This window comes from Elephas maximus, chromosome 22 (genome assembly GCF_024166365.1).
Source record: "Elephas maximus indicus isolate mEleMax1 chromosome 22, mEleMax1 primary haplotype, whole genome shotgun sequence".
Taxonomy (NCBI): domain Eukaryota; kingdom Metazoa; phylum Chordata; class Mammalia; order Proboscidea; family Elephantidae; genus Elephas; species Elephas maximus.
This window is the reverse complement of record NC_064840.1, coordinates 9,471,949-9,499,494: the sequence shown is the minus strand read 5'-3', so window position 1 is coordinate 9,499,494 and position 27,546 is coordinate 9,471,949. Positions and strand designations below refer to the sequence as shown.

General features: G+C 50.6%; 1 protein-coding gene across 2 annotated transcripts in view; it reads right to left on the bottom strand.

The window, feature by feature from the left end:
- CUX2 (cut like homeobox 2) overlaps window positions 1–26,934 on the bottom strand; it is a 276,654-nt gene extending 249,720 nt beyond the window's left edge. The window contains exon 1 of one of the 2 annotated variants that reach the window (XM_049866783.1): window positions 26,743–26,934. In XM_049866783.1, coding sequence (XP_049722740.1) covers window positions 26,743–26,805 — 63 coding nt within the window. In that variant the 5' untranslated portion in view covers window positions 26,806–26,934. Of the gene's footprint in view, window positions 1–26,064; window positions 26,160–26,742 lie in introns of those variants that run through there. The other variant, XM_049866784.1, reaches the window with a different exon arrangement.
- Window positions 26,935–27,546: the final 612 nt, after the last annotated feature.

The following is a 27,546-nucleotide window of genomic DNA, read 5'->3' as shown; positions in this document are numbered from 1 at the left end:
CACAAGCCTGGAAGGCCTGGGGTCTTTCCTGCCCAACCTTGAGCCATTTCCATATGCACAAGGTCCCTCTACCCTGACTTCGGGGCACAGCCCTTTTCCCAATCTCAACCTCCACGTCCAGAAGAATATTTCCAAGTCCAGGGAGTACATTCCATACCTCCACCTCCCCTGGCACTGGCCCAGACACCAACTACCTGCTTGGTGGTGCCTTGCTTGTCGCCAGCATAAACACACATTTCCCCAATTTTTCAGAATGAGCAATATTTACTCAACAGCCCAGAATGGCTCATATGGAGCTATTAAAGCCCACTGCCTCAGACGGCAGCACAGGGACCATAATGAATCAGTATTTTGGAGCAATTATGACGCTAATAAGAATGTGTGAGGCGCGGAATACGACTATGCAGGGGTGGCCGCCAAATCCCCTAGACTCCCAACCTCCCAACTTCTCACTAGGAAATCCACCACTGGGGAAAGCAGCCTGCCTGACAACCCGCAGCCCCCAGAACCAGCCACACTTGACTTATCAGAACACAAAGCAGATAAGTAACAGAGCCCCATCATTTCGTGGGTGCCAGCATTCACTCAGGATACGAAGGGGGTGATGGTTGCTCCCCGCTCCCAACAGCCCCCCAAAGGCCCCAGAATCTTCTATGCATGCAGTCTGGGCCTGGATTTTAGCACAGCATTTCACACACACACCAATATTGGAGGGAAAAACACTTGTTCCCTCAGGCTGTGCCCTGGAGCAATGTTGGATTTTTTTTTTTTTGGAGCGTTCTCCTTTTCACAAGCCCCTAGGTAAACAAAAAATGGCAGAAAGGAAACATAACATTTCAATGCAGTGAGGCCCATCCCCACCTCCTTCCCAGCTGCCCAGGGAAACTGCTTCAGTCCTGCCCCACTGTGGCCTGCTCCATCATGCAGACAGATGAATTTTCTGGATGCCTGGAGAGGCCCTGCCGGCAGTGAGAGCAGCCAAGCCTCCTTGTTGGGCCACTTCCCCTGCCCCATCCTGCAAGACCCAAAGTCCCACCAATCCTCCTCCGTGTCCATCCCCCCAACCTCACAGTTCCCCTCTGCTCAGGACAAGGACTCGAGCGTGGCTTACAAGCCCCAGCCACACCCAGCCCCTCTGCACCTGACCCTGTATTCCAGCCACGCTAGCCACCTTTCACTTCCTGGAATAAAACGTCATCCCACCCCAGGACTTTTGCATGTGCTGCTCCAGCTTCTGCCTGGAGTATCATGCCCCCACTTCACCTGGTTAACTCAGGAATCCATCCTTCCCAGATTCCAGACTAAATCTGCTCCCCATTATACAATCTCGTCATTCCCAGCTCCTCTCTCCTCCAGAACCCTTGGCCGGGTTTGCAATTTTAAATGTGATTATCTGATTAAGGTTGGTCTCTTAAGGGATTTTATTTCTAAACACTGTGGAGACCAGTGCCATGAGGCCAGAGAGCATGCTTGTTTTGATCACCAATGCATCCCCCACACGTGGCCCAGGGCCTGGTGCATAGTAGGTGTTGGAAAACTATTTGTTGAACGAATGACTGATTGGCTGAATGAATACCCCTTGCCAAAGCCCTGCCCCACTCCAAGTCCTCAGCACCGGCTGTCTCTCTCCTGAGTTGGTCTAGCAGATTTTCAGGGGGTTTTTTACACAGCATCGTTTCATCTACAGCAAAGTGCCACGTTCACATTACAAGCACCAGATAAATATTTAATCACAATAAAATGCTCATGGACCCTCAAGGAGGATGGCCTCGTGTCCTCCTTTTTGTTTAGATGAGAGTATGTCTATGTGTGTATACCCACGAACATCTATACTGCTACACAAGAGTTCCCAGTCGAAACGTACACACCAGCACAGGCAGAGAAGCGTCTGCATTCACTCCACAAGGGTTAAGTGAGCACTCACTAGTCATCGAAGTCTGTGGGTAATCCAAACAAATAATCAAAAGGTTGGTGGTTTGAATCTACCCAGAGGTGCCTAGAAAGAAAGGCCTGGCAATCTAATTCCCAAAAATCAACAACTGAAAACCCTATGGAGCACAGTTCTATTCTAACACACAGGTCTCCATGAGTGGAAGCTGACTTGATAGGAACTTTTTTTTTTACCGTATGCCCAGCTCTAATCTAGGAATGACAGGGTCCGGAAAGTGAAAACTAATCTAATCCCAACAACCTTCACTGTGGGAGAGGCTACAAGGGCGCCCATTTCACAGACAAGGAAGTTGAGGCGGGGTGGGAGGACAGGGAAGCACTCCCTGAAGTCTCAGCAGGGGCACAACTTGAACCCAGGTCAGCCCTACTCCAAAGCCACGTTCTTGGCCACAAGGCCCTTCCTTCGTCCCTCACTGCTGAGAATCTGCCCTTGGAAAAAAGGCCGAACATATAAAGCCAGAGACACAATTTTTCCATCACAGCAGCACTTTAAAAGCAGAAGCAAAAAAACAGAGATGCCCAGGGATGGGGCCTGGCTGAACGGAGAGTAATACATTCATTTCATGGAATATTACGCTGGTAAAAGGCTTGTGCTAGAGACAGTGAAACGACATAGTAAAGGCTAAGGCCAATTCCAAGTGAAGAGACCCACCGCAGAATCCGAGGCCCTCACAATGGCAACCCAGGAAGAGTCAAAGGAAGCACACTGAGATGCTAACAGAATTGTGTTCCTAGCGTCTTCTCTATTTTTAAAACCCTCCAGTAACGTGGCTACCTGACTTTCATGATACAAAATTAATTTTTAAAACCCTTCTTTTTCCTTTCGGTTGCAGGATTTCCTGATAATCCTTGCAGCCTGTGCCTCCCTCCCTACCCTGATCCCCAAACGCTTTCCTCAGCTCCTCTTTGTCCCCCAACAACCCAAGCAGGAGTAAAAATAGACAGGAAGACACAGGGAGGAAACAGGAAGCCGCAGCGCCGTGTGCAGAGATTCTAGGGAAGGCTCGCTTGGGGAGACCGGTTTTTCCTCCTTCCTCCACGCCTGCCTGGCTGACAAAGAGGCTTTAGGCCGGAGGCTTGTCAAGCAGAGACCTTCCCCACGTGGGTCACAAACCTCCCACCGAAGCCAGGAAGAGGGCAGCAGGGTGCCTGGAGGTCCCTGGTGAGCACGGGGAAGTGGCAGGTGTCACCACAATCTTCCCTTCTGAAGGCATCCCCTTCTTGGAAGGATAATGTCTTTGTTGTTAGCTGCCACCAAGTCCTCTGACTCATGGCGACCCCATGTACAACAGAAGAAAACATCGTCTGGTCCTGTACTGTCTTCACAATCGTTGGTATGCTTGAGTCCACTGTTGCGGCTACTGTGTAGTGCCTTCCAAGCCAGGGGGCTCATCTTCCAGCACTGTATCGGACAATGTTCTGTTGTGATCCAGAAGGTTTTCCCTGGCTGATTTTCAGAAGGAGATTGCCAGGCCTTTCCTCCTGGTCTGCAGAAAGCTCTGGCTTAGTCCAGAAGCTCTGCTGAAACCTATCCACCGTGGGTGACCCTGACGAGATGGTGGAAGCAGGTAGGGGGAGGGAGAATGATCATGATGGATTTCGTAAGCCAATCTAAATGTTTGGATTTCATCCCATAGGCAACAGGAAGCCACTGAAAGTTTTTTAATGGAGAAGGAGATGTGGTGACCTGGTTTAGTTTTTTTTATAAACTTCACTCAAGGTAGAGCTCAGAGTCAGCAACTCTGGGATTTTAACCTCACAATCATGCAAGAATATTGCTGTGTGACCTAACACAAGTCACTGCCACCCCTCTGCCATGATTTCCCAGTGACACCTCGTGCACAGAGTCCCATGACCTGCAAAGATGAGTGAGTCAGGGTCAGAAGCTCTGGGGTTCACATCCCGGGCTTCACCTGTCTTGCCCAGCTGAAAAATGGGTAAGACTCTTTCGGCCTCCTGAAATCATGGTGAGGGTGAAATGAGTCGATATACAGCAGGGGCTCCGCAGGGTGCCTGGCGCTGGGGAAGCACTCACTAGATTATCGCTACTGGGATGACTCTTCACCATTGTGGAGCCCATCAGCACTAGGACAGGCAGGGAGACCTAGGGCCCACAGATCCAATCTGGCATTTATGAATAGGTTTGGTCTGTGAGCCGAGCCAGTACTAATTTTAAATTTCTTTCCTACATTTACAGATGGAGAGAATGCTCATAAAAGCAGATCTTGAAAACCTGGGAGATCTGCTTAACCCGACTGCTAGCCTGCCTCTCGAGTGCCCCTGAAGGAATGAGCACCATCTTTCAGCCCTAGCTCGAAGCCACAGGCTCCAACTGTCAGACCAGTCAAAGGGTGACCCCCAAGGTGGGGAGTTTCCCAGAGTTCAGAGCTGAAGACCCCCAAGTATGGGCGAGGGGCAGGCGGTGGAGGAAGCCCACGCTCTGGCACAAAGGCCTCCTCCTGTTCCTCCTTAGGCAAGAAGTCCCCACAACCACCCCCACCTTTGTAACATCCCTTTCAAGTCATCCCCCTTTCTTCCAATAACTAAGGAACTTTGTTTTAGAAAGAAATCCATCTCCTCACTTCATCCAGGAGGCCCTGAATGATCCAGCTCCTGCTATCCTCTCCTACACCCTATCATCCCACCCTTCCATCTCTAAGATACAGAAAGCTAAAACTGCGAAGACCCAGGAAGGGACGAAGCAGTTGGAAATAGCTTGCCCCATTTTGCAGATGGGGAAACTGAGGCACAAGTGAGGCCCTCGCTGGAAGCAAAAGGGTCCAAGAATCAGCCAGTGGTCCCACGCCCTCACCGGAAGGGCCTGGCTCTCTTTGCCTAGTATCCCCTCAACAGGGATCCCCTGGCCTAATCAAGGATGTTTGGGGAGCCCAGTTCTCTTGGCCCAACACCTGGCATGCTCAGTGGAGGGTCTGTACACTTTTCCAAGACCAGGCCCAATTCCAGAAATGTAAAAGTGCCCCTCCTCCCTCTCTCTGCCCTAGAAACCCTGCAAGAAGGGGCCTCCCCAGCTTACGAGCCATCTCTCCTGCTGGCCAGTGTGGCGAGTGCTATTATCTGCAAGGGTGCAGTAAAACATTGTTCGGCCCCACCATCTCTGCAGCTGGAGAGGCCTTCTGTTGTACCTGAGATCTGAGAACTGTGCATGCTATCGCTCTTCTCTCTCTCTCTCTCTCTCTCTTTCCTGTCTTCTGCCTTCCTCCCAGCCAGGGAAATAGAGAGAAAAAAAGTCTCCCAAGATCCCCAATTTAAAGTAAAGTGAGATCTTTTTCCTCCCCTTCCTCGCTACCTAATAATCACACTTGTGTGAAGCTGATGCTCTCCATAACGAAAAGGGAGGCATCCTTGGAGAGGGTACAATCAGACAATTTTTAAGATCATGGAGCATTAGACCATTCCCAACTGGGTTTACTAATCAAACAGTCAAATCCTTCATAACCAGCCAATCCCTACAGGGCAATTAAATCCTTCCCCTTTAAAACACTTGCCACACTGTCTGGGGACAGAAAGAAAAATTTGCAAAATTCATTTGATAAATTAGCCAGGGAAAAGAAAGGAGTGAATCAAGCTTTGTTCTTTTCATTTTTTTTAATTATGGAATTCACAATGCCTGAATAATGTTTAATAAGAACTATGAAAATTCCTAACAGTATTACAACACAACACAAAAGAATTAACCTGGTTACCGTGAAAAATTGCATATTTAATTAAGAACAGAGAGTTCAAAACTATCCAGAGATTTCAAAAGTGCTGTTGCCTGAGGGGCCAAATTACATGCTTCCAGGGCTGCTAACGGAGTTAGCGCGTTCAGTCATTACCCAGGCGTCCCCATTAAGTGACTCTGGGCAGATGACATCAAATTCATTTCAAAAGCACCAGGAGCTGAAGCATTCACTTGGGTAGTTTAAGGGAAAGCAACTATCCTGCTGGTACAAATCAGACCCCTTGTTGATAAAGGCAATAATTAAAGAATAATGTTAATTAGCTGCTTTTATTTGAAGAAAAGTACGGTAGCTGGAGTGCTTCCAGGCTGCTGAGGTGGGAATCGCTCTTTCTGGAAGATAGGGAGGCTGCCGGTGGGAGTGGGGAGCTTGGGAGCCACAGGGAGAGAGAAAGACGGTAGAGGCCGAGGCAGGGAGCAAAACAGGACCTGGGGAAGGAGGGCGTGGGCCAGGCCTACCTAAGGTCTTTGCCCCATGCTGGAATTGCCCTGGTCACCCCGAGGCTTTTACGAGGGCAATCTGAAAAGTGAGGAAAGCAAGGAAAGATGGTGCTGCCAGCCTCTTGGGCAGTGTCAGCCTCTTGGGTACTGTCATTATCAGGCCCACTTCCAACATGGTGGACTCTGGCAAACCCAGATCTCCCTGCTCAACTACTTCCTGTCACACTCACTCTCCTCACACAACCTCCTGCCACATTCACTTTCCTTACACAACCTCCCATCACACTCAGTCTCCTCATACAACCTCCTGTTGTACCCACTCCCACTCAGCCACTTTCTGACACACCCACTCTTCTCACAGTTTCACACTCACCCTTGAATTACCACCACCACCATCACTCTTACCGCAGAACACTTTTTTCCAAAGATGGCCACCACAATTCTTTCATCACATACGCTCTTCCTACAAATGTGACCCTGACACTCCACCCATTGAGTGATGGCATCTAGGGCCCCTCCCTTTGTAACTGCCTCAACCAACAGAGGAGATGGAAGTGACACTATACAAACTTCCAGGCTAGACCATGAAAACCTCAATTCACTTCCACCTTGCTCTTTCAAGATGCTCGCTCTTGGAACCCCAATGCCACACTATGAGGAAGCCCAAAGTAGCCCACATGGGAAGTCCATGTGTAGGTGCCCTGCTGATAGCTAAGGTTCCAGCCAACATCCAGTATCAACCGCCAGATGTGTGAGTTGTCAACTTACCCTCGAACTTTGAAATCTTCCCAGCTGAAGCCCAGATATCATGGGATGGAGACAAACCAATTGAGCTGGACTCAGTCTTAATTCCTGACTCACAGAATCTATGAGTATAATAAAACAGTTGTTTTACCCCACTCTGCTTTGGGGCAGTTGGTTACACAGGAAGAGATAACTGATACATTTACACACACACACACTCACACACAATCCACTTCTCAACCTAAGAAGGCAAAGGCCGCCATTTTTAAGAATCATCCTCGTCACCAACATCTCCCTTTCCTCACAGACCCATCGAAGAGAACCAGCGTGAGAAAGATCCCAAATCCACCAGCTGCTCCTTGGAAACCCTGTGGGGCAGTTCTACTCTGTCCTATAGGGTCGCTTTGAATCAGAATTGACTCAACAGCAACAGGTTTGGTTTTTTGGGTAGTTACTCTCAACAGCCCCAAGTTCTCCAAGCGCCTGCTGTATTGGGGGACAGGAAGGGCACAGCAAAGTACCTGGTCTAGCCAAGGAGGGGAAAGAGCCCAATAAGCTCCGTATCATGAAAGACAAAACTGAGATACCCCCAGCAGCTGAGCGGGCTGCCCAAGACATGCGGCTGGATCACAGTAGAACTAGGCTCAGACCTGCCCCACTGACTCCCAAAGAAGTGATTTGATTCTCATTAGCAGGGCGCTTAATCAGGGTGATTCATTGATACATACCACAGAAACAAATCACGCTCTGGCCAAAGCCCACTTGCCTGCTGGGCAGCCAGGCCGGCCCCTACCCACTAAAGGGGCCACCCTGGGCTGGGTACAAAGAAGCGTGCGTTGATGGGGGGCGGCCAGGCAGTTGTAGGGGCTGGATGAGCTGCAGGGCTGCCTTCCTTGGGACACTCCCGCCTTGGCAGGCAAGTGGAAAGGAGGAGCTGGGCCTGGGTTTCTCTCCTCCCCTCTCCAGGGAGACAGAAGGCCTCAGCAGGCCTCACCCACCATGAGACGTCAAGATGCTCTGTTCTGTTCTGCTCAGAGAATAATTTTTCTTTTTTTTTTCAGAGATGAATTTCACAAAGTAGGCCACGGGCCATGGGACCAACCCCTTGCTAGCAGAGGCTGAAAAAGATGCCCTCTGAGAGGCAGGGCCGCTTGGAGAGGCTACTAGGCTGCTGGTCCAAGGGGTCCAGTTGCCCCGGGATGTGAAGGGCAGGAAACAGGTCTGACTCCTCCCAGTGTCTCCTGCCAAGGTGACCGGCTCTGATCTTGGTCCCTGAGGCACTGACATCCCAGCTATTTCTCCATGCCCACTCCTGGGAATCCTGGCCCAGGTCCCCACTCCCGCCAGCCAGCACTGACCACTGGAGCAAAACACCATTGCAAAGCTGAAATGTCATGAGACCTCTACAAAGCAATTCTGGACATACAGTGGTCCCTCTCCAACCTGCTTTGGGTAGAAGAGAGATAACAAGAGGCTGGAGAGCCTACAAACACAGACTCTGGAGTCAGACTGCCATGCTCTGCTGTGTGACCTTGGGCAAGTCACTTAATCTCTCTGTGCCTCAGCTTCCTCTGCTGCAAAATGGAAGTATTAACAGTGTCTACCCAAAGGGCTGTTATGAGAATTAAATTATTTAAATGACAGCATCTTGGAAGCATTTAAGTCGTGCCTAGCACAGAGTCACACGTTTGTGAAATTAAAAACCGTCATGCAAATTCTGCCCGTTTTCTAGAACAGTCGCGTCTAGCAAAGGGAGAGTCGCCTCTATGCCAGTCACAAAGCTGACACATCTAATCCTGGAGGGAGGCTGCAAACTCACATGTATACAGGGGCCAAGCAGGGTCAGTGGCAGAATCTGGCTTGGTGAGGGTTGAGTAAACTGGCAAACCCACAGCTTGGTGGTTTTAACCAGCTCAGCTGACAGCTGCCTTGCATAAAATGCAGGCCCAAGGATGCCAGCTCTCCCACTGAAGAGAAGCCAGATGCTGATTTTTTAAATGTGAATACTCTCAGTTTTTAATGTTGACAAGTAACTGAAAAAATATGGACAAGACTGTGAATCAAACGAAAGAGATCGTGGCTGAATGTGGCCTGTGGGCAGCAGGTTCGTGACCTCTGACAGGATCACCAGGCATTCAAGGTTTGCCAGTCGCCACATCAGGGTACTGCAGCTGCAATGTAGAGTAATAAGCTCACCGTCTGATGGTGGAGACCAACAAGGAACTGGGGAAAGCAGCCCAAGCCAGGGAAGGCCAAGCAGGAGATAAAAGAAGGCACACAACCCAATGTGGGGTCAGGAAAGGAGGGCTGGGGCAAGCAAAGAACAAGGGGAACAGTGTTCCAGGCAGAGGGAACAGCAAATGCAAAAGCTGGGAAATGCGAGAGAGTGTCGCAGTTTGAGGGGTAAGAGGGATTTGGGGTGGGGAGAGCAAGACAGAGAACTGACAGGCTTCCAGAAGCCTATGGGTCCTTGGGAAGCCTCTGAACTTCTCTGAACACCTGTGGGTGAGCATGCTGCCCTCACTCCCCTTGGAAGGCCCCGGGAGAAGCCAATTGGAAAGGGCCCCCTGGAAGGCAGAGCATTTCTTAGTCATGTACCTCCATGCCACAGACAGAGGTAACGGAGCAAGCTTGGGAGCTAATGACAAAATAACATTCATGGAGCACCCAGAATGTACCAGCACCGTGCTGGGCCCTTCATGTGGATAATCTCACTTCCTTCACACTATGACCCTATGAGGCATCAGTTATTGCTAAGTGATTTCAAAGCTGTGGAAACTGAGGCATGGAGAGGGGCTGTCCCCTGGCTGCATCAGGAAGTTGAAGAGAAGTAAGGTCAGCCTGTCTAGCAGAGCCCCGCTCTGCCCCTGTGCCAAGCTGCCAAGCCGGGGTCTTGGCCTCCAAGGGATCATGCTGGGACTGGGGGAGATGCGGCAGGCACAGCGGCTAATTCTGAGAAGGCGGCGCCCACCATGGGCCCCACATCACCCCATGTCACCTCCACTGCAGTGAGATCAATACTCGGGGCGCACTTAGCTTTGGGGAAATCATTAAATGCTACACCAAACTAGTCAAAAAATAATTGCATGGTGAGGAGATGCTGAAAGGAGCTGCTACCCGGGAGCATGAGTGCACAAACGTACACGCAGAACAGGCACACACACACCAAGATGCACACAGACACACACGTGCACAGAGACAACGACATGTATACGCAGATACACAGACACGTTCAAAGACACTACAAGGACACAGACACACTCAAGACACAAACAGAAACACACTAAACACACACACAAGGACAAAGATACACAATGACACATACACATATATGCAGATGAACACACATACGTTCAAAGTCACTCACAAGGCGCTGCAGACACATACACACAGTGAAGATACACATACAAGGACAAAGACACACACACACAAACACATATACTCAAATAGACACAAACACACACTGAAAGATACACACACTCACAGACACACAAACACGAAAAGACCAACAAACACACTCAGAGGTACACATACCCAAAGATGCAGACATACACACATAGATAAATACAGCCACACAACATTCATGTCCTTTTGTTCATTTGACCAATATTTTTTGAAGGCCTACTATGTGCTTGAGGCATTGGCGGTTCAGTGGTAGACTTCTCCCTTCCATGAGAGAGACCCAGGTTCGATTACCAGCCAATGCACCTCAAGAGCAGCCACCACCTGTCAGTGGAGGCTTGGGTGTTGCTGTGATGCTGAACAGGTTTCAGCAGAGCTTTCAGGCTAAGACAGACTAGGAAGAAAGGCCTGGAGAGCTACTTCTGAAAATCAGCCAGCGAGAACCCTATGGATCACAGTGGTCTGATCTGCAACCCCTCACGGGGATGGCACAGGACCAGTTTTGTTTCGTTGTTCATGGGTCGCCATAAGTCCGGGCGAGTTGATGGCTGCTAACAATAACTCTGTGCTCAGCCCTCTGCTGGGTTCTGGGGACATGCCGCGCCCACCCTCATGGAGCTGAAAGTCCTCAGAGTGGGCAGCTTTAGTCGCTAGTCTCCTGAGGCACGTCTGACACTCGCTGGGGTAAATTCACAGCGCCACGAGGCTGTACAAGGTGGACCCGGGAAGCTGCCCCAAGGAAGTGACATTTGAGCAAGTTCCGAAGGTCAAGGAGGAACTAGGGGTGGGGGCGGGGGGGGGCGGGAAGAGTGTCCCAGGCAAAGGGAGCACAGGGGACTGTGGTTCAGGAGAAACGGATGGAAAACGCATATAGCTGAAACCTGGACGCAGGGAGTGTGGCTCAAGATCAAGATTAAGAACAGAAGGCAGGGAGGGACCAGCCCATGCTGGGCCTGGAAGGTTACATTTGAATCCCCACGGGCAATGGGGAGCCAGTGGAAATAGTTCTGAGATTTTTAGTCATCTCACTAGCTGCCAGGTTTCAAACAGAGAGGGGGAGACTAGAAGCAATGCAGAGAGGCCACGTAGAGGACCAAAGTCCAGGAGAGAGGCGATGGAGGCTGACGCCAGAGTGCTAATGGTAGAGGTGGCAGACTCAACAAAATCCCAGGATTTAGCGACTGACTGGACGTGATGGGTATAGGGGAGAGGGAGGTGCTCTGGGCACTGCCCAGGTTTCTGACCTGTAGACCTGGGTGGAGCCACCCCTGAGATGGGTACTAGGCCAGACCGGAGTTAGGTTTTGGACATCTTGAGCTGGGAACATCGTTGAGACAGACATCCAAGAAATGTCAAGAAGGCCACTGAGTCTGGAGCCTAGAGGTGGAGCCTGGAAGAAAGCTGAGGGGCACGGGTGCTATGGATACAGATGAGGCAAGGAGGAACCAACAGCATTAGAGGCCAAGCAGAGGGCAACGGGCTTGAAAAGAAACAGAGCCAGAGGTAGGAGGGGAACAAAGAGGATGTAGTATCAGAAGGGCCAACGGGAGGTCAATGGTGGAAGCTCTTTTGGTGGAGTTGTTGTTGTTGTTAGGTGCCGTCGACTCATAGCGACCCTATGCACAACAGAACAAAACACTGCCCAGTCCTGTGCCATCCTTATAATCGTTGTTATGCTTGAGCTCATTGTTGCAGCCACTGTGTCAATCCACCTCGTTGAGGGTCTTCCTCTTTTCCATTGACCCTGTGCTCCGCCAAGCATAATGTCCTTCTCCAGGGACTGATCCCTCCTAACAACATGTCCAAAGTATGTAAGATGCAGTCTCGCCATCCTTGCTTCTAAGGAGCATTCTGGTTGTACTTCTTCTAAGACAGATTTGTTCGTTCTTTTGGCAGTCCATGGTATATTCAATATTCTTTGCCAACACCACAATTCAAAGGCTTCAACTCTTCTTTGGTCTTCCTTATTCACTGTCCAGCTTTCACATGCATTTGGTGGAATAGTGGGGTGGAATTGTTGGTGTGGGATGGGAGATACACAAGTGGAGAGTGTGGGCCAGATCTTCTAGAAAGCTGGATGTTAGGAAAGGAGGATGTGGGGTGGATGGTTGCTCTGCCTTCTTGGGAAAGGGAAGCAGATGTCACTGCCTTCATGCTCCCAGAGCCTCAGTTTCCCCCTTTGCAGAACAGGGGGCTATTCAACAGCCCCAGGGGACCACCCTCTGACGAGCTCCAAGCACTGAGCACCACGAGAAGGTGAGGCACTGCCGGTCTGCACTGAGCACGTTGGTCCCAGATGCCCTGTTCATAGAAGTCTTTCTCAAGGATCTTGCTGGGCTCCAATCTGCTACAGCACAGAGCAGTTCTTCCTGAGCCAGTCAAGGGGTTTGATGACCGTGGTTTCTGCAGGGTCTTGTTGGAGGCAGGCTGCCCTACAAGACTAGTCCTTCCACTGTTAGGCTGGACAAGAATATCACTGAATCTAGGCACACGGCTGGGGTGGGGTGGGGGGGCAGACAATGAGTCCCAAGCTTAGAGTCACTCTTCAGCAGCCCTCCACCAACCTCACAGTCTGCTGGAGTTAGTGGCTGTCTCCCTTATGGACTCCCACAGTCCTATGTAGAGTTTCTGAGTACTGTGCTCATCATGCTGCTTTGGGTTATTTCTATTGGGGTTGCCTCCCCCAACCAGTCTATAAAATCTTTAAGAACAAGGACTGTTTCCTCTTCGTCTTTGCATTCCCAGTGCCAGGTGAAAGGCCTGGCACTAAGTGTTGGCTGAACAAATATTGGATGGATGCATGCATGGAGGGAGGAATTTTTGTTGGGTGTAATGGATATGTGAATGGACGGATGAGATGGTTTCTAGGTGGTTAAGTGGATGAACGGATAAATGGACAGAAAGACAGATGGATGGGTGGATAGACAGATGAATGGAGTCAGTAGAAATGAGAAAGTAGACAGATGAATTGCTGAATGGATGGATACAGATAGATGAGTGAGCAGATAGATGAATGAGTGGATGGCTGGATGAATGTTGGATGGCTGGTGAATAAGTGAGTGAATGGACAGTAGGTAGGAGATCACCCAGTTTCTGCTGGACTTCCAGTGCATAAGTATTCAGATTGGATAAAAATAAAGAGTAAAAAGTCCTCTTTATTCTGTACTCCACCCCATATCCCATATAATCCCCTGGTAAATATCCAATCCCTCTTCCAACAGCCTGCCCAAATATAAAGACCAAGAGATGTCTCCTTGGGACGCAGCACCCTCATGTGGCCTGGGTTCTGATATCCACACCACCGCGGTCACTCTCATCTTTTCATGGCCCTTCCTAAGGGCAACACCTGGGAAACAAGCCCACAGAGCCCAGTGAGCAAGAAGCCCATCTTTGAACATAACCCAACTCCTCCAATCCCTCTTGCATCAGCTCTATTTCAGTTGACGGGAGACACAGTATCCCTTTCCCACTGAGATATCCAAACCCACACTAGCTAGCAACCTGCACAGGGAAGCAGCCACCTCCTTCCCAGGGAAACACAACTGCTACCTTGGCATCAGGCACAACCCACGGCAACCCTCTCCCTCAGCCCCTGCAGAATGGAGCCAGTCCTCAAAAAGCTTGCCTACCCAAAGCCTTCCCACCACTAAGACACCTATCTGGGCAGAGATAACTACATTTGGTTTGTCAGAGAAACTCTCTTTTATCTATTTTCCAAACTTCTCCTCCTTCCCTTCAACTTTCCTCCTTAGACTGAACCTACTGGGAACCAAACATGAATTGGATTCGTTTCTCCCCTACTTCACATCCTTAATGTCTTCCTGCATCCCTAAAAATAAAATTCAACCAAATCTAACCCCTTGACCTCATCCCCTCCCCTCTTTTCAGTGTCTGAAATATGCCAGGCTTATTCCCACTCAAGACCTTTGCACAGGCTGTTCCCTTAGCTATGAACTCTCTTCCACTTGAATTCTACCTGGCCTGCTCCCTCTCATCATTGAGAAGGTCTCAACTTAAATGGCACCTGCTCACTGAGGCTCTTTCTAACCACCCTGAATAAACAGGTGCCCCCTCCCTGCTCAATCTCAGCACTGTAGTTTCTTTCCTTGGTTCTATTCCTGTAATTATACACTTATTGGTTTGCTTTGACCCTCTACAGAGCACACAGGGAGCATTCAATAAATATTTGCTACTGCTGAATGAATGTCAGGTTCAGAGCAAAGGCTCTGGCTAGACTGTCTGGGTTCGAGTCCTGCATGACCCTGGACAAAGTGACTGGACCTCCTGATACCTCAGTTTTCTCATCTGCAAAATGGAGTAACACTAGTACCTGCCCCAGACGGTTGTCGTGAGGATTAAGTGAATGAGTGGGAGTGCTTACAAGCCAAGGAGGGGACTCCCAACCCCACACCAGGGGGACATAAAAGCGAAAATATGTCAAGCACCAGGGGCCATTCCAGCCCCGCCCTGGCCCTGAGCCTTTGCTCTTAGAAACCAGAGCGATAAGTGAAAGTTCCACCAAGGAAGGAAGGAGTGTACGGAATCAAATACAAAATGCAGGGTGTGGCTGAAAAATGTAGAGTGTGGCAGAAGGAGGAACTGGACTTTGCTGTTTAAAAAAAAAAAAAATCTAAAAAACTTTTTAAATAAAGCCTACAAGTCTATCTCCTTCCTTCTTTATCAACGACACGATTTATTGACAGAGGAGGCCATATTGACTAAATAAATCTTGATAATGACCAAGGCAGCAATCAATACCTGCTTATTATCAACCCAGGCCGAGAATTTCATCTCGAGGAAAGAAGGCCCAACGATGGGGTACACCACGCAGGCTCCAGACTCAGGCGGCCAGCCGGGGTGGACGGTGAGCTGGTGCTCCTTTTCCAGGCTGGGAGACGGGAATCTTTCTCATGCTATTAATAAGACTTCTTCTGATGCCTCTCAAGCTTTTGGGCCCACATTCATTTCCATGAGAGAATGGTGGTGAGGGGTTTTAAGAGGTTTTTAAAAAGAAAATAAAGAAAAAATACAAGCGTAGTGAATGAAGATGAAAGGATCCTGGGAGGGGGGCATGGAGTGGGAGGACCAGCTCTGGGAGGGGCATCTCTGGCCGCTAGAGAGCCAAGAGCAGGGACATGGGCGGCCATCAGACCTGGGACCTGGGTTTGAGTCCAAGCTCTGCCGTTTGTTGGCAAAGTAGCTATTATGGATTGAATTATGTCCTCCAAAAATGTGTGTCAACTTGGCTAGGCCATGATTACCAGTTTGTGTGACTGCCCACCATTTTGTCATCTGATGTGATTCTCCTATGTGTTATAAATTCCACCTCTATGATATTAATGAGGCAGGATCAGAGACAGTTACGTTAATGAGGCAGGACTCAATCTACAAGATTAGGTTGTGTTTTCAGTCAATCTGAGATATAAACGAGAGAAGTGAGCATATAGGACAGAAATCTCATACCACCAAGAATGAAGAACCCGGAGGGAAGCGTAGCCTTTGAACCCAAGGTCTCTGCACTGAGAATCTCCTAGGCCAGGGGAAGATGGATGACAAGGACCTTCTCGCCTCGAGCCGACAGAGAGAGAAAGCCTTCCCCTGGAGCTGGCACCCTGAATTTGGACTTCTAGCCTCCTAGACAGTGAGAGAATAAATTTCTCTTTGTTAATGCCATGCACTTGTGGTGTTTCTGTTATAGCAGCACAGATAACTAAGACAGTAGCCTTGGAGTAATCTTTTTGTGCCTCAGTATGCTCGGCTGTCAAATGGGGATAGTCATACTTCACCCTTCCTAGGGCTGTTGTGGAGCCCTGGTGGCACAGTGGTTAGAAGCTCAGCTGCTAACCAAAAAGGCTGGCAGTCCAAATCTACCAGCCATTCCTCAGAAACCCTATGGGGCAGCTCTACTCTCTCCTACAGGGCCACTACGACTCTGAATTCGACTCGACAGCAATGGGTATGGGTAGGGTTGTTGTGAAAAATTAAATGAGATATTTGTAAAGGGCTTTAATACTGTCTGACATGCAATAAACATTCAATAACTATCTGTTAAAGAAATCCCAGGCCTGTGGGATCCCAGATCTCCCCGGGAATTACCTTCAGATCCCCCAACACCTGCAAAAGCAGGCCTGGCCTTGCTAAGGCACCAGTCAAGTGGCATTGGGGAGGCCTGACTTCCCATCCAATGCTTCTCAGCGAGAGGCAGTCCACCTGGCTGCCAGCTGCTGGCTATGAGCCAGGCTGGGGGACTCTGGCACATGCTAGATGGCCCATTTCCAGATTCCTGTGCTTTTGGGGTATGATAGGGGTCCCTGTGTCTGGCTGGAATTCAGGCAAACTTGTCTCATCAGATACCTGAGCAGCCAGTACTGCAAACAATTCTCCAGGCTTCACCCACATTTGGGTACTCTGAGCTGACCAGAGAGACCCAGGAGGTGAGATGACAAACACCAATGAAGACAGGAACAATAAAATTAATGAAGCTGCTCTTGTTTACTGGAGAATGACCGTGTGCCAGATCCTCAGCTGAGGGCTTTCCAGTTTTGTCTCTCAATGATCCTATGAGGTAGGGGCTGTATTTAATTCCCATTTTACAGATGAGGAAACTGAGGCTTAGAACCGTAGTGAGTTGCCCAAGTCCTCCCAGTCGGAAAGCAGAAAAGCTGGGATCCAAACGACTGAGGACAGACTGGTTCCAAAGCCAGTTCTGAGGGCAACTAAAAGTCAGCAGGAAATACCCGCACATAATGATAATAATAATCGTCACCATGTAGGGAAGGAAGGCTTACAACATGCCCGACCCTGGGCTAAGTGTTTATCTTGGGTTATCACTCTCTGCTTCTCACGAACACCCTTGAAGAAAAGTACTATCATCTCCAAACAATCATAAAATAGAAGCTTCATGAGGGCAGGGACTTGGTCTCTTTGTTCACTGCTTTGCCCCCAACACCTCAAATAGCCCAATACATAGTAGGTGCTGAACAAACACTCATTCAATGAATGAATGACCTGTCTTAAACACTCAAGGAAGCTCTATTTTACAGACAGGAAAATCAAGGCCCAGAGCGGGTCCTGCAGCAACAGGAGGAGGAGGGTTTGAACCCTGGTCTCCCACCTGGGTTCTGCCCTCATGCATTGCTGATGGGAACGTAAAAAGGCACAGCCACTGTGGAAAAGAGTGTGGTGGTTCCTCAGAAAGTTAAACACAGAATTACCATTCTGTGATTGTTCTTGCTGTGTGCCATTGGGTCAATTTTCAACTCACAGCAAATGACCATATGACCCAGAAATCCCAATCCAAGGTATATATCCAAAAGAACTGAAAGCAGGGGCTCAAATAGATACTGGTATACCAGCGTTCACAGTGGTATTATTCACCATAGTTAAAAAAAAAAAAAAAAGGAAATAACCCCACGTTCATCAACAGATGAATGGATGGACAAAATGTGGCGGAGCCTTCCAATGGGATATTACTCAGCCATAAAAAGGAATAAAGTTCTGATACAAGCTACGACATAGGTGAACCCTGAAAACATGATGCTGAGTGATATGTCAGTCACAAAAGAACAAAGATGGCATGATTCCACTTTTTTTGAGAATAGCCAAATGCATAGAGAGAGAAAGATTAGTGGTTACCAGGGGAAATGGGGGAGTCACTGCTTAACAGGCGGGCACAGAGGTTCTGTTTGGGGAAATAAAACGTTTTGGAAATAGATGGAGATGATGATTGCACAACATGGTGAATGTATTTAATGTCACTGAATTGCATACTTAAAAACGGTTAAAACAGTAAAGTTTATGTTATAGCTATTTTACCACAATAAAAAAAAAAAAAAAACTGAGGGATTCTGGGCAATGCTAAGAAGGCTTCTCAACCCTGGCTGCTTACTGGGCTAATCAGATGGGTCCATGAACTAGGCAGATGTCAGAGAAGAGTGTTATCTGAGTATAAACGCTAACTGGCTGTCCCGTGTTCCCCACAACAGCTTCCTCAACTGGTCGCGGGGTCCTGCTTCAGGCTCTCTGTGACTGAAGCCACCAAACCATCACTAATGGCCAGCAGTATGACGGCAATTAATTAATGGGTTTATTAATTAGGAAGAGAGCCATCTCCCAAGCTGGAATTGGGGTCACTGGTTTCTAAAGCGAGAGCAACGGAGCTAAAGATAAAGCTCATTCGCCACAGGCCTGAGGCCGGGTCCAAGTACCAGGTGTGGGGAAGGGACCTTCAAAGGCCAGGGTTGGGGGACCCCAATGGGGGTCTGGGAGGAGATAGATGCCCCAGGGCTGCACCTCAAGGTGGAGTCAGGGGTGCCCCCTCCTCACTCCTTCCTGTGACATTCACTCAGTCATTCAAATATTTATAGAGCACTTAAGATGCCTCTGCCCTCCCCAGGGAGGGAGGTAAAGAAATAAATACATACTATCACGTTTTATCACGTCAGGTGGAGCCCTGGTGGTGCAGTGGTTAAGAGCTCGGCTGCTAACCAAAAGGTCAGCAGTCTAAGGAAGTTTGGCAAAGCTATCAGGCAATTCTAGCTGACTGTCGGAGGAGCTCCATGTCTCCTAGGAACGGGCTCGCCTTAGAATCCCTGCCCTGCTCAGTCCCTGGCTAGGGGCACCTCATAGGATGGACTTAGGAGCACAGCAGCAGGGGCCATGGCCAATCATACCCCCTGTAGTTGGCGGTCTGCAAGGCACATTCTCATGGCCACCATAGGGAGGTGCCATTATCATATTCATTATACAGATGAGAAAACCAAGCCTCAGAAAGGGAAATAACTTGCCCAAGAGCACACAGCTAGGAAGGGGCAGAGCTGAGATTTGAATCCTGGCTGCCCTGAACATATAAATATAGGTTTGGAGGGGGAGGGGAAGCATTTTATAATGCATGAAGAAGTGGGCTCAACATTTCGTGAAAAAATAAAAGTGATACCCAAGGCTTTCGTGATGTTTGGCAGCAATGTGCCCGTTGACAGAGCACTAAATGCATGCTGAGTGCACGCTAAGCCCTTCATAGGAAGTATCTCAATCTTCCATCCTTACTCCCAGTTGACAGATGGGAAGAATGAGGATGGGGCAAGTACAACAGCCTGCTCAGAATCTGGGCCTCAGTTTCTATTCAGTTCCTTGTGGGCACTATTCTCCTACCAGCCTCAGGGTCTTAGTATATGCTGTTCCCTCTACTAAGACACTTTTCCCTGACCTTATCCTTCAGATCTCAGTTGAAGGGTCACTTCTTCCAGGAACCCTCCCTTGACCTTCACATTCAGGCAGCTCCTTGGCCACCTGCTGTCTCAGAGTCCAGTCACATCTGAGATGTGCATCCAACTTCTCCATTAGCCCTTGGGCTCAGCGAGAGTTGGTACCTTACCAACCTTGTCCGACATTATATCTTCAGTATATAATTATTGATTCTATTATTTATTATTAATATATATATATATATAAATGCGAAGTGTTCTATTAGCGGTGAATACACATCTTTGGAGTGAAAGATAATGGTAACTATCATTATCGTTAACACTTTCACAGCATTTCTGTGCGCTGGGCATGGATTTAAGAAGCTTCAGTGCACTGATGCACTTCTTCACAACAGTCCTTACAAGGTGGTTGTCGCCGTTAGCTGCCGTCACATCGGCTCCAACTCAAGTACAACCAAATGAAACGTTGCCCCCTCCTGCACCATCTCCGAGATTGCTGGTATCCTTGAGTCCACTGTTGGCGGCCACCGTGAATTTTGAGTGCCTTCCAGCCCAGGGGGCTCATCTTCCAGCGTTATATCAGACAACATTCTGTTGTGATCCATAGGTTTTCATTGGTTAATTTTTGGAAGTAGATCACAAGGCCTTTCTCCTAGTCTGCCTTAATCTGCAACTCCACTGAAACCTGTCCACCAGGGGCGACCCTGCTGGTATTTGCAATACTGGTCACGCAGTTTCCAGCATTACAGCAACACAAAAGCCACTACAATACAACCAATTGACAGATAGGTGGCCTGTTAATGAGGTAAATATTACTAATATCCCCATTTTAGATATGACAAAACCAAGGCTCAGAGAGGTTAAGTGACTTGTCCAAGGCCACACTGCTAATAAGTGGCAAAGATGGGATTTGAACTCCCTGCCTGGCTTCAGGATCCACACTAAATATCTCTGGGGTGGGAGGGTGCAGGGCAGGATTCTGCAGCCCACACCACACCCCCTCAGACACCTGGCCCCTTGAGTAGGTGCCCCCAGCAGTGTGGCCTCTGAATGACCACCCCGCTCAGAGCAATCTGCCCCGACCAGGCAGCCCTGGTGACCCCTGTGGTCTCTCTGTCTGCAGCACCCACGCTCCAAACAGCCGGCTGGACAAGTCAATTGACCGTAATGGTTCCCGGGGAGCCATTTACCCCGTCTGGCTTGAGGGACGGCGGCTCAGAGAGTCTTAAGCACTGCTCGGCTCGGGCGTCTCCGGCAGACAACCAGTTCAGCCCAAAGAAGCCGAAGGATTGATTTTTTTCCTTTCTTTCTTTCTTTTTAATGACAGATGCGTATCCTGGAACTGCTGTTGTTTCATTTGGCTGAACTGAAGGACGGCAGGGGCAGGGGGCGGGGAGGGAGGGCACCAGGAAGGAAGGAGGGGGAAGCCACAAACCCAGTCTGGGGGTGATGGAGCTACTAGGGGGAAGCAGGAACGGCAGGCTATGTGTCTTCATGAGGCATCGAAACAAGGGCTCCTTCCTGAAAGGCGGCCTCTTTTGCAACCAGGCACTTAGAGAGAGGCAGCCGCAGAGAGGCATGACCTCGTCAAGATCTGACAGCCCAGGGCCTTTGCACTGGCTGTTCCTCTGATGAATTGCTCTTTATGGGGTCCCTGCTCCCCTTCTCCATATGCCCTTCCCCGTCCGGTGGGTCCAGAGCTCCTGATATTTAAGGGTCATTGAAGACCTGGATTTTTTAGGCAACATCGTCCATGTCTTGCTGACAACTTGTATAAAAACATTTTTAAATATCGCACTAATCTAGACAGACAGATTCGTGGGCCAGACACAGCCCCTAGTCTGCAGCCTCTGTGGTCGGAGCTCCAAAAAGACATAATATCAGTAATATATTAATACAGCAAATGCCAGTGGAGGGGGAGGAGGGGAGATCATGTGGGGCCTTGCCATCAGGGGAAAGGAATTTTGGATTTGAATCTAAGCATGATAGGAAATATACTGTCCATATCCTACAAAATACCACAAACCATTTTTGTGAAGTGCTCACTGAGGCTTAGAAACCAAGTGACTCTATCCTAGACATACTTCCTGTCTCAGAAACAGTATACCGAACAAGGTGGGCACAGCAGACCCACTTGAGGGATTAGGAAACAGGAGGCTTAGAGATGTTGGGTGATTCATTCAAGAGTGCCAGTGGCCAAGTGGACTAGAACTCCTGGCCCCTTCCCCTGTGCCAACACCATCCACTATCTCTGACGTCCATGACACAAGCCACCACCGTACAAAACTGCAACCCCTGGAGAGAAAAATCCAACAGAAGACTAGACCCCAAGTTCAAGGCCAGGAACAAACACAGATCACCACCTCAGTCCCCTTCCCCCTCTCAACCTCTGCCAGGTTCAGCCTCTGTGTTAGATAACTGAGAAGCTGCCGGAAATCCAACTCTTTCAGGGAAGAGCACAGAAAACCACAGTTTCTAGGCAGCCTCGGCCATCATCATCCAAGACCAAATTTAGCACCAGCCAAGGTGTTCACGTTTGAAATCCCATCTGCCTGAAGAAAGGTTACACGATGGAATGTCAAGTTCGAAGATAGAATTCTCTTTATAACAGGAGCATTTAAAAAAAAAAAAAAAAAAACCACCACTACCATCAGAAAAGCTGTTCCCTCTGGTCAAAATAGCACCATGCTCATCTGAAATAACCCACTGAGATGCTTATTTTCTTCTTTCGGCTTCTCCGTGGTTTCTCCATTTTCTACGGTGAATTCAAGTACTAGTAAAAGAAATTTTAAGACCTCCAACAGCAAAAACGGCAAGAGACGAGGCGCTGCTTGCTTTTCCGCTGGCCCTCAAAGAGAGATACAATCTTTAGGAAGCAGTTCTATTGAGTTGAGAAACCAGAATTTTGGGATACCCAGAAAAGACTGCTAAGTTCTTTAAATAAATTCGCAACACCTGTTTCTAGCTCCTTGGGCAGAAAAGGCCTACAGGGTGTGAGTTCCAAGAGCTGCCTAGGCAGATGGAATGGGGTCACCCACTGGTTGGACTTATGGGGCGGGAGGCTGGCTAATGGCTAGGTCTCATCCACAGAGCTGCTGCTAGGAACTGCCCCCACCCTGTGCCCTCCCACCTCTCCCTGTCCTCACCCTCCGTCAGAGAGCGCCAACCTGTCTCTTGGGCCTGGGCCAGGCCAGTCCTGTCTGCTCATACTCCCCACCCCGGCAGCAATTCTACTACGGCGAAGTTTCCAAAGTTAGGATTCCGCCAACAGAGCTGATAGCTTATTTACTGCTGTCATCTATAGAAAGAGGAATTTTGACACATTGTTAAATGATAGCACATTTAGATAAGTCAAGCTGTCAGAGCCTCTAATGGATGTCTAAACTCTCTGGGGCTGATATGTAAAATTTATGCACTTCAGAATATCATAAGGTTATAATATTTTAATCACATCCATGCTCTTTCCTAAACTTTGAGCAGGAAAAAACATTCCGTCAAGCGCCAGCTCACTCCCATGCATCAAGAAATGGAACCTTCCCAGAAGTTTTTCCAAGCTCCTTTGAAAAGTCAGGCCTCTCTCGCACGCCTGTCGCTCTTCCTTCCTGTTACAACTGGCCTCTTCCTCCAAAACTTGTCCTACGTGGTAGCAACCTGCCAACTTCTTTCCACCAAAGAAACAAATCTTTGTTGGGACTGGGCACCTTCAACTCTTGTTAGCTTCACTAACCCTCTTCGGGGGATAGGGGCAGCATGGAGACCGAACCCAGAGCATCATAAAAAAGTGGCAAAGTAAAGCAGAAAAGGAAAATCATAAAGGTATGAATCCGGTTACGATGATTATACACAGAAAAGCCATAAAAAAATACTGCATTAATAATCTTCACCATAAAGCTATCTTATAACCAAATGAAATATGCCCAGCACTATCCTCGCATGGAATTTTATTTCTCATTTCCTGAACTGCTAGCAGCAGAGGAAAAAAGAAGAAGGACAGAAAGGCAGGAAGCAGCCTCAGGGGTTCTGGAGTAGGGTACCACATCTCAGAACACCTTTACCCACAAGTCATCAAGGGTGTTGACTAACTTCCATCCTATGAAAACGACCCTGTTGTGTTCAGATCCAGTGCTAGAAGGAATAACAACCCAACTGTTTCCATGTGTGAAAAATATATACTCCCGGAGGGCCATACGCCAGACTGGCACAAGGTCACCTTCCTTTCCAGGATCGGAGAGGCATCAACAGCCTGGTGTGGCCTGGGGACGCTGGCCACCTTTGCTGCCTCGGCCACTTTAAAGCTCAGCAAACAGGCTGCTCCAAACCACTCAACCTGAACCACCAAGAATTAAAGCCACACGCCTCTTCACCGGCCTTCTCACAGGCCTCCTCACAGGCAGCTTGGCCACATGAGGAGTGGGCCCAAGCTCTCAGCCAGAACAGTGCCTGGGGTGGAGGCCCAACTCTCCAACCCAGCTCTCAGAACAGTCCACAGAAGTTTTCCTTTCTGGTTATCTCCCCTAGAAGAGGAAACCAGGGAGGAAAAAGAGAAGTGTGGCTTAGGAGTCATTAGTCCCATGTATGAGAGATGATCCCAGGCACATGAGTTTAGGCTCATAATTCGTTTCCAACAAAAATGGCATCAGTGAGAATCGGGGGAAGTGGTGGGCCTCCTGGGCAGGGGGGCAAATGATGATTTCAGGGTGGGGATGGGGAAGGTAGCAGATGTGCAGGCCTGAATGTTTGCACGCCGCCACGGCTGCCACGTTTATTTCTCTGCTCTCTGGAAGTGTACAGCCTTTGAAACTCCCTGGCTCCCACAGGGACACCCCCCCACCATTTAATATCGATGTAAATGAGCTTATCCCCCTTCCCTAAGAGCCTTCTCATTTTGTGCCAGACACACCAGCCACTGTCGTATTAAACACCTTCCCCTACACATACACGCTGAAGGAGGGGTTCTGGGCCCCCTGGCTTCCCATCACCTAAATAAGCCTCCTTCCTTCATCCTTTCCCCTTCAAATTTGCTCTTCCATCTCAGTCTCTCCTAAAGCCCTAACAAAGGGTTCCCGGATCAATGACAGTCCAGCTGCAACCAGGATTGGGGTAACCTCAACAGCTCTACAAAAGACCCCTCGACAGCAAAATGAAGAGTGAGGTTCATCCCTTCCACCCCCCAGCTCAGAAATCAGCCCCCGGGGAGCCACACCTAACCCTCAGCACCCAGCCCCAGCCTCCCCCCTGCAGCCTCAGCTTCCCGGATTGAAAACGAGTTATCTAATGAAAATTGTGTTAACTGACATTCCTGCCAACCGGGAGCAAATACCAGTGCTGTAAATCTCACCGAGGAAATTTTCTGCAGCCCGGAATAACAATAGGACCCTGCAAAGGGCTTTCGCCAGCCCTTCTGGTTCCTCTCCTCTTGTCTGCCACGTTCTTGTCATTCCTTATGTTACAGAACATCAATCATAAATAAAGATGCTGTCCCCCAGCCGTGCCCGGGTCTCATTTACAAACATTAGCAGGGAATACGATTACCATTGGCCTTCGTGCCAAGCCCAATGTGGCTGCCCAACTCTCTCTCTCTCTCACCCCCCTCTCCCAGAAAGGCCACTTTGGCATCATTTAAACCGGCAAAGCACAGCTCACAGCCCTGCCCGCCTCAGCCGGCCACCAAACTGTAGCCCCAACTCGAGTGACGACCTGGGATTGCAAGGCACTCGCAGTTATTAACTGCATGCCTGAGTGCCCCGATTTTCTCTCTAGCTCAGTGGCTTTGGGGGAGGGGGCGCGGGAGGATGGGGAGGAAAGAGGAGGACTGGGAAACGGGCAGGAGGAGGGGGGTGCTGGAGCCACTTATCAGAAGAAACTTAATAAGATTTGCAGGCAGACCAAAATAAAAATTTTTTAAAGTGAGTCCCTTTTTATCTCCAGACTGATACCCTCGCGTCTTCGCAAACGTCACGGCCAAGACGGGATGCTCTAACCGCCCGGTAATCCGCACCATATCCCCGCCCCTTGTTCCCGCCACGCCTGCCGCGACTTTGAAAGACTCCAGGGCTTGGGGGTGGGGGGCTTGTCAGGGTACCCGGGAGCGTCCTGGGCACCCTGGAAAATACAGAGGCTAGAGCTGTGCCCCCAGAGCGCGTTCTCTGAGATTCCACCCCCAGCTCTGGCCCCTGACTCGACAGGGAGCACCCCCCAAATCTGGGGGGGAGAGGCACACAGACTCCCAGAGAAAGGTGGAGTGGAGAGAAAGTGTTAGAAATTAGAAGGGAGTCCTCTCTAGGGCACGAGAGTGAAAAAGGGGAGAAAAGAAAGGAAAGAGAAGAAACGGAGAGAGTCGAAAACGGCGGCGGAGAGGACAAACCGGAGGCAGAAGAGAGCGAGGGAATCAATCTAGGGAATCTCCCATTTAAAAGTTCCCAGGGGCCCGAGAGCCGGAAGGCACCTGCTCCGCGCGGCTCCCCGGCTCTCCATGCCCCCGAGGCAGGAGCGCAAACTTGCGCGCACCCTGGGCCCAGCTCCATGCAGACTTTCTCCATCTAGAAGGGGAGTGAAAGGGGGAAAAGGGAAGAAGCAAAGACAAACCCCGAGAACCCGCCGAAGGAGGAGAAGTCGGCCGGCGCAGGCGGCTAGGCGGGCGACAGCAGCCGGGGAGGCAGCGGCGGCCCCCGGTGGCGACGCGTCCGGGCTGCGCAGCCAGGCGGGCGGCAGCGGTGCCGGCGAAGGTGCCGGCGGGCGGCGGGGCGCGGAGCCGCCTCTTTGCCAACCCCGGCTGCCTCCTCCTCTCTCCTCCTCCTCCTCCCTGCCCGCCAGCTCCCTCCCTCCCGCGCCGAGCCCCAGCCGGGCGCGGACAGGCACGCAGCGCGCTCCGCGGCCCTCCCCGGGCGCCGCGAAGTTGGGAGGCGCGCAAAGTGCGGCTGGAGGGGGGCGGGCGGGGGTCCCGCCAGCAGCCCCCGAGAGGGGGCCGCAGCCGCTGCCTTCCTGCGCGGCGCCTGCCGCTCGCCCGCTCCCGGGGCCGAGGGCTCACTAGCGCTTCTTCATGGTCGCGGCGGCTAATCGATGATTGAACCGAACAAAGAGCAGCGGCGAGATCAATTCCTAATACCTATCGATGGGCAGCGGGCAGCCGAGCCCCGGCGAGCCCCGGCAGCCGCCGCCCGCCGCCCCGGGGCGCCCGCCCGCCCGCCGGGGGACCTCCCCAATGCGCCCAGGGCGCGCCCGGGGGCTTCCCACGGCCGCGCGGCCGCCGCTGCCCGCACTAACCTGGAGTCGCCGTAGATCAAATCGCTTCCAATATTGAAACATCGATCCCACATTGGCGGCCATCTTGGGGGCTATTCGAGACGCACACACACAAGAGTTTGGCTTTTCTCAATGGCTGCACTCAATATCCGGGCTGGACTCCCCCCAGCCCCAGGGCCGCCGCCGGCCGCCCGGGCCCTGCGCGCCGCCGCCCGAGGGCCCCCCGGCGCCCCCGGCCTCCTGCCACCCGCTGTCCCCAGGCGCCGCCGCGCCGCCGCCGCCGCCGGGCCCAGGAGCCTTGCGCCCCCCCGACCCCCGGAGGGCGCGGGCGGAGCGCGCCGGGCTGGGAGCTCGGCGCCCGCCCGGGGGAGGCGGCCGGGGATGGGGTGGAAGGGGAGGGGTGGGGGGAGGCAGCCTCTCCGAGAGGCGCCGGCGCCGCCGCTGCCCTGCCTGCAGCCGGCTCCCGGGCCCGCGGAGCGCTCGCTGCATCTCCCCCCCAAGTCCAGGGTCGGTGTGCCGCGCGATTGCACTTGACTTTGGCTTTTTGCAAACTTATCAATACTGACGTAACGTGCTGATCAATGCAAAGGGAAGTTTGGGGGGGGGGAGGCAGGCGAGCGGGGCGCCCGTCTCCCTACCCAGGCACCTGTCTCCCCCACCCCCTACCCCCACGCATTGCATACTTAAAAAAAAAAAGTTAATAGTTTGCAATGCATTTTTTTTCTTTTGCAATCGGAGCACACACATACATACACACAACACGTGCCTCGGGCTGCCTCCGCTCCTTTCGTAGCTAAGGATCCGAGGGTCGGAGCCCGCAGTTGG